Source organism: Phalaenopsis equestris, unplaced genomic scaffold (genome assembly GCF_001263595.1).
Source record: "Phalaenopsis equestris unplaced genomic scaffold, ASM126359v1 Scaffold000402, whole genome shotgun sequence".
Classification (NCBI taxonomy): Eukaryota; Viridiplantae; Streptophyta; class Magnoliopsida; order Asparagales; family Orchidaceae; genus Phalaenopsis; species Phalaenopsis equestris.
Window position 1 is genome coordinate 1,685,563 of NW_018164844.1, and position 13,387 is coordinate 1,698,949.

A 13,387-nucleotide genomic window follows, 5' to 3' on the forward strand; every position below is an offset into this window, starting at 1 on the left:
TCTTCCAATTTCTCCTTCAAAGTTTCAATCACTAATTATTAGTCCTCATTTTAATAAAATTTTCATTAATATATTATTAAACACCCTCACAAACACACACACACACACACAAATTTTACTTATATATTAACATATTAAGTAACTTATAAAAATATTAAACATACCTTATATAATCTTCGGCCTTGCCCTAGTCCACGTGAGCACAACCGTAAGGAGTAGTTCCTCCCCCTTCTTCCTTCAGCCCGTCTCACCGCTATAAAGCACACAAGCTCTCTCTCCTACCCTTGGTCTCGACTAGACGCAGGCCACCCTAACTTCACCCCCTTTGACTTTTCCTCTCTCGCACGGCTCGATAACCCTAACTTCACCTCCTCCGACTTCTCCTTCTCTCTCGCACAATATCGCGAGAGCTTCTTTCGCTTTTAACAGAATCACTCGTTCTTCTTCCTCCTTTACTCTTTTGATTGCGCCTCTACAGAGTCGAAGCCACCTCCTTCCCGCAAAAAGTTTCCTCCTTCCCGTAGAAGGTTTCTTCTTCCTCCTCCTTTCTCCTCACTAAAATTGCTTCCCTTCTTCTACTATTTCTTCTTCCTTACTGGGCTAAGGCACAACCTATTTTCTAGATCTTCCTACTCTCCCTATCGTTTATTCTTCAGTTTCAAATGATGGGAAGTGTGGAAGGAGCGTGAGTTAAGAGTTCTGTGATAGGGTGCAACCTTCCTAATCAACACTTATTTTATTTTATTTATTTATTTATTTAATATCAATTATTACAATCTCCTTTCCTTATAAAAATTTCATTCTTGAAATTTAAAATTAAACATGAAAATAACATACCTCAAATAAAAATGTGGATATCTTTCTTGTATCTCAGAGACCTTCTCTCAAGTGGCATCCTTCTCCGATCCATGCTTCCATAAGATCTTCAAAAAATGGACCTCTTTATTCCGCAGCTTTTTCGCTTGATAATCCAATATCATTTCAAGCTTCTCAATAAACGACAGATCAGTCTGAATATCAACTGACTCTACTATTACCCTACTAGCTTCATCTGCAATATATTTCTCAACGAAGAAATGTGAAAAGCATTACGCACTCTCTGCATATGTGCTGATAAAACCAATCTATAAGCCACATTCCCAATCTTCTCTACGATCTCAAAAGAACCGACAAATTTGGGACTTAATTTTTTTGTTTTCCCAAAATGTTGCACACCCTTCAATAAATTGACCTTGATGAAAACAAACTCTCTAACTTCAAATTCAACAGGTATATGCTTGTCACCATAGTATTTCCTCTGACTGTCTTATACTGCCCTCAGTCTGTCTCTGATCAGTCTAACCTTCTTTCATCAACCAAATCAACACTAATGATCTTTCTTTCACCTGTTTCAGCCAAACATAAAGGTGTTATGCACTTTCTTCCATACAATGCTTCATATGGACCCACTCCAATGATAGTCTGGTAATTATTATTATAAGCAAAATCTACTAAAAGCATATGTGATTCCCAACGTCCACCAAAGTCAAGAACACATAACCTTAGTAGATCCTTCAAGATCTAAATAGTCCTCTCTGATTGACCATCTGTTAGAAAGTGAAATGTTGTACTGAAAACCAGTTTAGTGCCCAAAGCTTCTTGAATCATCTTCCACAATCTGGAAGTAAACCTGTCATCTCTATCGAAGACAATAAAATTCGACGCTCCATGCAACCTCACAATTTGATTCACATATAATTTGGCTAGCTTCGATTTGTCTGTATAATAGGTAAGAAATGAGCGGAATTAGTCAGTCTATCGAAAATTACCCAAATAGTGTCATGACCCTGATGTGATATCGACAAATCAATAACAAAATCCATGGCAATCTTCTCCCATTTCCACTCTGGACTTGGTAAAGTTGCAGCTGACCTTCAGAACGATGATGCTCTGCCTTCACTAGATGACATGAATGACACTTGGCCACAAATTCTGTCACACTTCTCTGCAATTCTGGCAACCAAAATGCTTCTTCAAGATCCTGATACATTTTTTTACTCCCTAGGTGAACAGTAAAACTAGATAAATATGCTTCCTCCAAAATTTCCTTCCTCGGATCATCAACATCTAAAACATAAACCCTGCATTTACACCTCAATAAACCATCATGATCTATCACAAATCTCTCCAAATTGCCTGCCTGAATCTGCTCCATAACATTCTGAATACTGTTATCTCTGGCTAAAGAATCTATAATTCTGCCCTTTAGAGTTGGTTGCACCGTCAACTAATAAAAATGAGTCATACCATCATCACCATCTATAGATAGCTTCAACATCTCCAAATATTTAACTAACCGCAACTAGCCGCTCTTATTGAGTAAATAAATAATTCAAATTACATAAAGCTTTCTACTCAACGCAACTTCCACCATATTTATCTTTCTTGGATAATATTGAGTATCTAGATCATAATTTTTAATAAATTTTAGTCATCTCCACTGTTTCAAATTCAACTCTTTCTGAGTGAAAATATATTTCAAACTCTGGTGGTCAGTGAAAACTTCACATGTAACTCCATAGATAATGCCTTTAGATCTTGGTGCAAAAAGAATTGAAATAAGCTCCAAGTCATGCGAAGGATAATTCCTTTCATGATTCTTCAATTGTCGTGATGCATATGCAATGACCCTATCATGCTGCATAAGTATACAACCCAAACCCCTCAAAGATGCATCACTGAAAATTTGAAATCTATCAGAATTTGAAGGAATAACTAATACTTAAGTAAGCCTTCAGCTTCTGGAAAGCATCCTCACAATAATCAAACTAGTCAAACTTCACCGCCTTCAAAATCAACCTTGATAGTGGCATAGTAATCTGTGAAAACCCTACAACAAATCTCCTGTAATAACCAGCCAGACCTAGAAAACTCTTTACCTCAGTAACAACATTAGTTCTTGGCCAATCTGCAATCGCCTTCACCTTGTTCCGATCCACAGATATGTCGTCTCCACTGATAATGTGCCCAATAAAAGTCACACTTTTAAGCTAAAATTCACATTTAAAAATTTTGGCATAAAGTATATTCTCCTTCAAAACTTGTAGCACATGTAAATGATCTGCATGACTGACTTTATCCCTCGAATACACCAGAATATTATTTATAAAAATGATCGCAAAAGTATCCATAAACTGTCTGAAGACCTTGTTTATCAGATTCATGAAAACCTGCTGAAGCATTTGTCAGTCCAAACGGCATCACCACAAATTCATAGTGCTCGTATCTGGTTCTGAAAGAAATCTCGGCTATGTATTCTTTTTTCATCCTCAATTGGTGATAACCTGATCTCAGATCAATCTTTAAAATACTAAAGCCACTTTCAACTGATCAAACAAGTCATCAATCTTTGGCAGTGGATATTTACTTTTAACAATAAGCTTATTCAACTCCCTATAGTTAATACATATCCTGAAGCTCCCTTCCTTTTTCTTCACAAATAACACTGGAGCTCACCAAGGTGAGGTACTAGGTCTAATAAGCCATTATTAAGTAACTCCAGTAGTTGCCTCTTCAGCTCCTATAACTCCTTAACTGCCAGTCTGTAAGGTGCCTTGGATACAGGCTCAGAACGTTGTAAGAGCTCAATAGTGAAATCAATCTCTCATATTGGCGGTAGCCCTGGTACATCATCCAAAAATACCTATAGATATTCTCTTACCACTGGAATATCATCCAAAGATTTCACTTCTTAGAAGTATGTGATATCAGAGCAAAAAAACTTTGACTTCCATCATTCAACAATTTAAAAGTTTTCATGCAAGTAATTATCATAGCTGTCAGCTCTCTGTCACCAAAAAATTTAACTTCCGCCTCCCTTAGTACATTTTTTTTAACAATCTTTCTATTGCAATTAATAATGGCAAAATTTTCAAACATCTAATCCATGCTTGAAATCACATCAAATCCCACCAAGGGCAACACAACAAGTTGGGCATTAAAACTCTTTCCACCAATCATAAGCTTTACCTCACAAGATTGATCAACTTCCTAAAAATTGTCATTTGGAATTCTAACCGATAGTATCACAGGCATAGAAATAATATTCAATTGCATCTCTTTAGCCAGTTCATCAGCTATGAAAGAATGTGATGTTCTCGAATCAAATAGTACTCTTCTCGATCTACTCTGGGATATATGATACCTATTATTAAAATCATCACATTAAACATTTAGAGTTAACTTATTAATGTATTTAAAACCTAATTTTAAGGGTGACATGATATGAATCCTAAAATGCTTAAAGTGTACTGATTTAAATTGTTAAAAGGAAAACATACCTCTGATGATGTCAGGGGAGTCCTTAGATTCTTGTTGTGATAATGCATATACTCTGGGTTGAACATTTTGTCAAATCTGACATGTATTTGGCACTAACCCTGAAGATTCAAGTGTCATTGGTTTACAATAGCTCCTCTGAGCTGGTGCAACGCTGCTTCTGGAATCTGTTGGAGCCCTCTAACCCATGTTTGAGAAACTCTTCGTCATATGTCATGGCTGATGGCACCAAAAACAAATATTGGATCAAGATAGCAATCACCGTTGTGAGACGTTCCACAATTATGACACTTATTAACTTCAAACTGAGTGCCCACGCTGTCGGATCTAGCCTTCTTAGCACCTATACTACTTGACTGGAAGGACAACCTCTAAGAGCCCTGAGGAAACTAGGATCCCTCTAAATTTATTCTCTTTTAAATGTCCCTCCTCCGATTAGCCTCCAATTCCAGCTCAATCCTCCTAGATCTCCACCAGAGCAAAGTAATCATCGATTTCAAGAGGAATCAATGGCTGTCTAATCACATCCCTGAGCCCAAACAAAAATCGGTGGCACTCCTCGGCACTAAGGATCAACTAAGGTGCATACGAATTCAGCTACATACTGCAAAATTGAGCAATCACCTTGCATCAACCTGATAAACTTATCCTTCATTTGTCTCCTGACGGACTGTGGTATGAACCAATTTCAAAAGGTATTTACAAACTCACCCCACTGAATCATGTGATTGGCTCTACCTCCAAATTTCTCCTGCAACTATTCACGCCACCATCTTGTTGTTTCTCCCTCTAATGCAAAAGTAGCTAGTGTAACCATCCTCTCTAGAGGACAAGAAAATACATCCATAATCTTCTCCACTCTCAACAGCTAGTTTTCAACATCTACCAGACCTGCTCCACAAAAGACAAGTGGTCTCATATCCTGAAATAATTTTAGGTAATTATCCAAATGACCTCTTCCATGGGAATCAGTCGGAGTCTGAGAATTCTTAATCAATTGTGCTACTACAATCGTCATTTCAGTCTATGCATATGCATTTACACTAATATGCGGGGGTGCAACTGCTTCTGCAGTATCATCTTTAGCTCCTTCCCCCCGATTTTCATATTTATGGAATAGCATAACAGAGATTATAATTAGATACAACTGAATTTTTATCAACATTACTTAAGAATTAAAGTAATTTGTTTATGTTCTTCTCTTTTAATTTTTAAAGTAGTCGTCGGTTTGTCTTCCATCATTTACTTCTCTTTTCTGAATGTCTTTCTTTTGAATCATATGAATAATCAGGAGCAGAGAGGAACCGAAAAAAGGCTGACATACGACAAAGATGACAAAAAAAAAAGGTGGAAAGCCTACGTGCGATGAACCTCGCAAATATAAGTCAAGTAAGTCTGAAAAACAAGATCGGGCGAAAGCAACTTGGACAAGCATCCACAAAAGAATGCATACATAGATTACCCAAAACCAGATATTCAAATCCGTTTGCCTGTTCTGAGGTCTAGAGTAATCTCAATGGGACATATCCCACTTGGTTAATTACATCCTGGGGGTTGCCCAAAAAAATTCTTGATCCAAGGAGTTTTGTTTACATTAGTGGTGACGACTAGCACATGGCTATCAAAGGATGATTATCTCGTAGTGGAATGCTCTGTGCTTTCAAAGTTCCTGCTAAACCATATAACAGAGAGTGAATATCTCACGGTCCCTACATGGGTAACTGACTCATCGACATACGAAGCCTGCAAAATAACTGAATCATCTCATCAGGGAATCCTGATATGTCAAAATATATCAGAGTCATAAGAGAAAAGAACAATTGTTGTATTCCAAACGGGTTGCAGCTCATCGACAGTCAAGCCATCGAGACGATATCAACAAAGGCAACAGGAGCGACGGGGTTCGACAAGAGTAATCCAAGCAAGGGAGTAGTCCCTAGAAGATAGAGGTAGCTGTCGAGTCAGGGTACCACGGACCCGTCATCCCAAACCACTAAGATCCTAAGTCTACCTAGTCGTGAAGGTAGTCAACCCAATACGTCGAGAGAACCACCCCAGTCAGCAATCCGTGAATTGAGTCGTCTATGGGGGACCTCAGTAGCCTTACGGTCAGAAGAACCAAACTCTATCCTATGACTATTAGGTGGAGCTCCAAAATGTGGGACTCATTTTTGTCAAAATGACAAGGATGTCACCAAAAAAGAGGAGAGAGATATTCAGCTATAAAGTTGAAAAAGCTCCCAACAAAATGACTTACACCTCGTCTGAGTCGAGGAACTTTCCAATAACCTAAGCGTGTTAGACAACCTCCTACATAGAAAGTTAAGTTGAGCTGGTTGGAATAGAAAATCACAAGGACTTCTCGGAATATGCAAATGATGCAATCATCTAGAGTGGTCCTTAGATATTGTGAATGCCCTATTATATGACTTGGGTTATGCCCATGCGTTGAAGCCCATTTTAAACCTGACCTGAAAGCCATGTAGAAAAATAAAAGACAAATTTTAAAAATTCAAGAGTGGTCCTTAGATATTGTGGATGTCCTATTATATGACTTGGGTTATGTCCATGCAATGTAGCCCGTTTTAAACCCAATCCGAAAGCCATGCAGAAAAGTAAAAGATGAATTTTAAAAATTCTGAATCTTTTAATCCTAAATTTTAATTTATCTTGAATCTTTTATTATGATTCTAATATATATAAATTTACAATTTTAAGGTCCTAGAGAGCCTAAATTGTAACTTTCGTGACATCCCAGTAAAATTCGGGGCGGGCGGTCTAACCAAAGTGTGATGCAACAGGTAAGTGCGGGATGTAATACAAACCCAACCTGATGCAAGTGATCGCGATCGATGACAAGTCATACTCGAGCTAACGTCCTCACTTAGATATGCAGCTTATCCGCCTCCTGCTTTGGCGAGGTGTGTGGAGAGTCTCACCTCTAAGTCTCCAAAAGAGAAACTCTACGATATTGTGAAATTGACTAGCTATAAAGCTTTTCCCATCTCATAACTCGTCATGATTATGCAAAGTGGGCTAGCTACAAAGTTCTTCTCACATTGCAAAATCCAAACATCTCAACCCCTTCAAGAAAAGTTAGGGAAAACAAATGCAAGGGGAAAATCGGGTTTCCAACTGCTAGGATTTAGGTATAAGGTTCACAGAAAGAGATCGCTCTACTCCGATAAAATTTGGCCACGCATGGGATTCCTAACCGATAGCTTCCTTTATGAAATCAACTGCCACTCCAAAGGGTTGTGGTCGCGCCGACTACCATTGGTCGGCCTGTGTGGGCGATCAGACCTACAACGCCTATCCTAAATTATTCTTAGGGCTAGCTAAGAAGGAAAATGCAAGTACTAAGGATATTATACCATCGTGATGATTGATCTAAGTCCCACGTTCGTGTTCCGGATGAAGCTCTCCTAACATTAGAAGAGAAGCCCACGTTCCGGCTGTGCTCCGACAATGCTTCTCCGAGCTAGGATGATGCTCTCACACACTCAGGACTTGTGGTGGAGGAAGATGAAGGAGATGAGGAAGAAAAGTTGGAAAAGGGGAAAAGAATGAGGGATATAAACTCCCTTAACTTTCTCCTCTTGAGGACGATGAAGATCTCCATCTCTTGCTCTCCTAAGAAGCCTCTTCAATGGACCTGCAAGCTCTCTCCAAATGCTCTTCAAGCTCTACCCAAAAGCTCTTCAATCTCTCCTTCAGCCCACCAATGGAAATCAGACTGATGGTTCCCTTTGGAGGGTGAGGCTTCCCTAGGTTAAGCTCAACTCACCCTCTCCAAGTGCCAAAATGACCTCACTAGAACCCTTAGGAAGCTTCTAAAGGAGGGTTAAAAGAGTTATTATCTACCCTCTTTTCCATCCCCAAGGCTCATGATTACACACTTGCAAGTTATGTTGCCTCAAGGGTCAAATCAGGTGCCAAAAACAGTCTTTTTGTGACCTGGAAAGGGACTGCTCCTAAGCGCCACATCCTAGCGCCTACTTTCCCAACCCTTGGGAAAAAACCACTTTTTGATGTTTCCCTAATTTTTACACATCCAGGCGCCCATTCTGGAGCCAGACTTCCAAAGGCTTGATTTTAAACATCCAGAAAGGTATTTTGGGTGCACAGGCACACGAGATTGGCTCATATGCTCCGGTCTAGCCCCAAAACCCTAATTTTTATTGTGAGTGCTCGACGGGGGATTTTCTCTCTCAATAACCTACAAGCGACTCTATATGAGTGAAATGTGGTCTCATAACTTTAGAATTGAGTATTTTGATCGGTCATTTGCCAAAAAAACGTCGCCAACGGTCGCCCTCAGCCACGGCATAGGTAAGGCGTCTTGAACCCTAACTTTCTTGTAGAGAGCGTAAGAGGACCTCATTGTTTCCCTTGGCCACGAGAGGCTCCAGAAGGACATGTGATGACTTCTAAACACCAGAATAAGCATCGAGCATGTCTCGTGTCTTGAATAAACCCTTAAAATGGCAGGTTTTCCCGGATGAGGCTAAATCACCATAATTCTAACTCTGTGCCCTGTGCAAATGCTAGAGAGTCCCGGGTGGGGTGTCTTGAGCTACGAGATGCTACAAACAAACCATCGACTATCTCGAGTCATGCATGTGGACACTCCACACTTGTAAGATAATAAATTAATGTCAACATAATCATTCTAATAGCTTTTTTAGATCATGATCAAACGTCAGTGCTTAGAATTAACTAAGGCGGGAACTGCCACCGGACAAAATTAACATTTCATTTTTTTAAAAAAAATAAAAAACTTTCAATATATGTAAAAGAGTCACTAATTCACAAAGTGAAATAAAAATTTAACTATCCAGAAACATCAAAATCAAAAAATATCTTAGACCAACACATAAAGTGACTAAATACAGAAGCAAACAATAAAAGAAACTAACGTCATATCCTAAACTAATACCCTATCAGTAGTAGTGGTCTCCCTCCAATAAATCAAATCTTTTCTACTAGACATAACATCTAAAACTTTTTTTCTCCACATTAATTGCAGCTGTAAGTACAACTTCGTGAGTAATTATAATCTAATATGCATTAAATTTTTTATGATATGCTATGCATAGATGACAAACAAAAAATACAATTCATTTCATTAAAACTTTTAAAATTTTCTTTCTCATTTCATATTAAGTATTTACCAATTTAACCTTTTTAATAATTATCACAGGATTATCGTCATATCCGAAGGTATTCTAAAAAATATGCCTGAATCCATCCTCAAAATGTGTCTGAAAACATCCTAAAAATTATACTTGAATTTACCCTCAAATTGTACCCGAAGATGCATATTTATTATTTCTTTTAACATGCATGGGTATATTGCATCCCCTGCCAGCACCATCTGGGAGTAATATTGTATGACTTAAACATTTAACTTTCATTCATTTCATTTAAATTATATTTTTTAAATATATTAATCATTATTTTCCCTTTCTCCTTTTATTTTCCTTCATTCTTAAGCTACAACATGCATAAAAATATAATTGTCTAAAACATTAAAAAAATTCTTTATTAAATAAACTTTAAATTTAATACCTATAAAAAAATAAGTACTCACCTTAAATTAAAAAACCTCTAAAATGCTTATTCCTTCACTTCACTTCTCCTAGCACTTTGACTTCTCTATCGACCTATAATTTAAAGGCTTGATAAATTAAAATCACTTGATATAAAATTAATACCACCTTTACTTCAACTAATCTATATATAACTCATAAAATTTATAAATTTTTACGTTGCTCTTCTTTGAAAACCTTGATTTCACCTCGTTCTCAATTCCCAAAAATTTATCAAGCCTTTCTTTCCTAATTCAATTAAACCACTATTAATACTTAATAACACGCACACACACACACATATATATATAATATTTGGATATTTTGTTTAATTTAACTATGAAGATTTACCTTATAAGTTGTTCGAATCGCCCTTCCCTTAACTCACACACTCTTCTAACTAATTATTAGTCCTTATTTTAATAAAATTTCCATTAAAATTATAATTAAACACCCTCACAAACACACACACACACACACACACACATAAACTTTACCTATATACTAACATATTAATTAACTAATAAAAATATTAAACATAACTAATATAAACTTCGACATCTGCCCTAGTCCACAGGAGCTCAACCGCAAAAAGCTTTTCCTCCCCCTTCTTCCTTTGGCCCTGCATCACCGCTGCAGAGCACACGAGCACAGAGCACAGATTTGGTTAAACCAATGACCCCTACTTTTGCAGCACTATAGTTTGCCTGACCAGAAGAAATGAACCAAGAAGCAACATCATTTACATTGATATTTTTCCTTGCATATTACCAAGGAGATAGATTTCACAGGAGACAGCTGGCATGGAGACAAATTTCACGGGAGATGGATTCACGACAGACAGGTTCACGGTAGACAGAATTTACAGCAGAATTGATGGAGATATTGCGGAAGAGATTTTACGGCAACTGGAGATCTCACGGGAGTCGAGATTTAAGGCAGCTGGACGAGAATCACTAGAGAAAAAGGAACGCAGGAAAAAGAGATACTTGACTCTGATACAATGTTAGGTTTGAAAAAAGAGCAGGATAATTTTATTGATAAAAAGGAGGGTATAAATACATATTACAAGTCCTAAATAAAAGAAAAGGTATAAAGTCAGAAATAGACTAAGAAGGAAATACATGAATAAAGAAACGAGAAAAAAGGAAGCAAATAAAGACTACTAATAGCACCAACAGTAATTAGCCTAATAATTAGGCTAATAAATCTAATATTTTTCTATATGCATAACACTCAAATCTTTAACATCACATAAAAAATAGCACTCTTCGTAACTTTATAAAAGTGACATACGCATTTCTTGTATAGGTTTATAACACCAAAATGTCATAAACATAAATATCAAACTTCAATTGTTAGAAATGTAAACATGTAAGAATCGTGTGGTATGCATGTAAATTTTCCAAAACAAAAACATCTAGGACCTATTTTGATGCCGACAAAAAATGCAACATATGTGAAATTAATTAACCACACTTTAGCATGGATATGATTGAAACACTTAACTATGAACTTTTTCACAGAAGGTTTTGAATGGACAAAATGTTTCAATAGAGCAATAGAATACAATTCGTAATTTTGGAAACAAGTCATAAGTAACTGAGAGTCTTACTTTGGAGAAGAAAGAACCACATAATTCAGGAGCTCGGTACCACCTAGTTGCCACATAATCCTAGATTAAGGAAGAAGAATAAAAAGAAAAATAAATAAAGTGACCAAGCGAAGAAACTGCAAATATCTTGTATTTTATGAGGAGATTTGAATCTCTCCACTTAAGAATGAAAGGTGAAATGCCTTCTATGCTGGCAAATATCTCCACCACAGAAGAGACATTAATGAGTACAAGAAACATAACAGATATCCAGCTCGGCCAACAGCCACAGTAAGAGTAAAAGGACAGAAGTAATTTGAGATCCAAATGAGTTACATACAGTCCAAAAGATAGTTGAAGGAGTATCATTGAATGATGCACGAGCAAGCCCGAAGTCGCAAATTTTCAATTTGCAGTCAGCATTAGCAAGTATATTTTTAGGCTTCAAGTCCCGATGAAACACATTAGCTACGAAAAGTCACATTTAAATAACAAGCCATAATTTAGTTTTATAAAGTTCAAATGCATTGCAATATGAATTGGTAGTTAGGGCACAAAAGGGCCATAATTTACTATTTTCAAACCTGAATGTATATACTTCAGTGCTCGAAGAAGCTGATATAAGAAAAACTGGTAATGTTGTGGCGTAAGATCATCATTTGCTTTTATCACTTGATGAAGGTCCGATTCCATCAACTCAAAGACAACATATATATCTCGAAATTCCCTTCGTGATGGAGGAAGCATTATGTGCTTTATTTCAACAATATCAGGATGCTCAAGCAGTCTCAACAACTTAATCTCTCTCAGAATCCGCGTCGCATCCGAGACATGTTCGAAGACATCATTAATCTTTTTAATTGCCACCCTCTCTCCCGTGTGCGTGTCGATCGCAGAACCAACCACCCCATAGCTTCCCTTCCCGATGACCTCTTGAATTTGATATCTGCTAGCTTCGCCATATTCGGTGAAGAATTCAGAATCAAGCGTGCTCTGGATTATCTCAGAAGAACAAAACCAAAATATTAGTCACCTGTCTGAAAGATCACAAATATGAGCGATCAATAGAATTAAATAAGGGTAAAAAAAACGCCTCGTGGTTCCCTTAACATGTGATTGCAATTTACTTCTGGCTTTTTCAAGAAATCCAGTGTGCAAGAACAACAAAATTCACCTAGCCATGACAAAGAACCAACAAAAGTCACAATCTCGAGAGCATCAAACAGCAGATCGACCAAAATGGCAGTACCGACAGTACGAATGGTTAATGATCGTGGCACCAAGAAAATAGAGAGAGATACCTTTTTATTGGAATCGATGGGGGTCAATATGCGCTTTGGGACGCGGATCAATCGGAGGGCAGTGAGATCGAAGTCATCGGAGTCGTTGAAGGAGGCGTCCCGGTCTGTTTCCTCAACTGTCGTTCCCAACGGCGGGATTAGGTCATTGGTTAGAGCGGCAGACGAGGAGGAAGCGGAGCTGCTAGCCGAGCGGCGATTAAACCAGCGGCGTAAGCCGCCGACGAGATTACCGGAGCCCATATAAAGAACGTGATTACCGCCGCTAAGTTCTGCTGCGGCGGGGCATTGCCCTTGTTTATGTCTACTTATCTCGCAAATTAGCAAGCTTTGGAGTAGATCAGAGAGAGGGTTACGATCATCGACTATTCAAAGAAAAAATACTGTAGAAATGGAGGAATTGCAGTCTAAGGAAGAAAAATAATCAGCTTGGAACGAGAAAGAAAGTGATGCAGTGGTTGGCCGTTTTTATTAATTAACTATTAATTGAAAAAAATAAAAACACCCCATTGGGGGCACTTTTTATTTTCTCAATTAAAAATTAACATATATATATATATATATTAATTTTAATTTATAGTTTTATT

The 13,387-nt window shown here is 37.6% G+C and overlaps 1 protein-coding gene across 3 annotated transcripts in view; it reads right to left on the reverse strand.

Moving 5' to 3' along the window:
* The window catches only part of LOC110026828 (mitogen-activated protein kinase 9-like), a 74,560-nt gene extending 61,319 nt beyond the window's left edge, over positions 1-13,241 (reverse strand). For all 3 annotated transcript variants that reach the window (XR_002294251.1, XR_002294250.1, XM_020727986.1), the window contains exons 1-4: positions 12,804-13,241; positions 12,087-12,495; positions 11,843-11,970; positions 11,524-11,583 (exon numbers count right to left, since the gene is read on the reverse strand). Coding sequence is in view for 1 of the 3 variants with exons in the window: in XM_020727986.1 (XP_020583645.1) it covers positions 11,524-11,583; positions 11,843-11,970; positions 12,087-12,495; positions 12,804-13,043 (837 nt within the window). In the remaining 2 variants the exon portion in view is untranslated. The remainder of the gene's footprint in view (positions 1-11,523; positions 11,584-11,842; positions 11,971-12,086; positions 12,496-12,803) is intronic.
* Between the last annotated feature and the right edge of the window lie 146 nt (positions 13,242-13,387).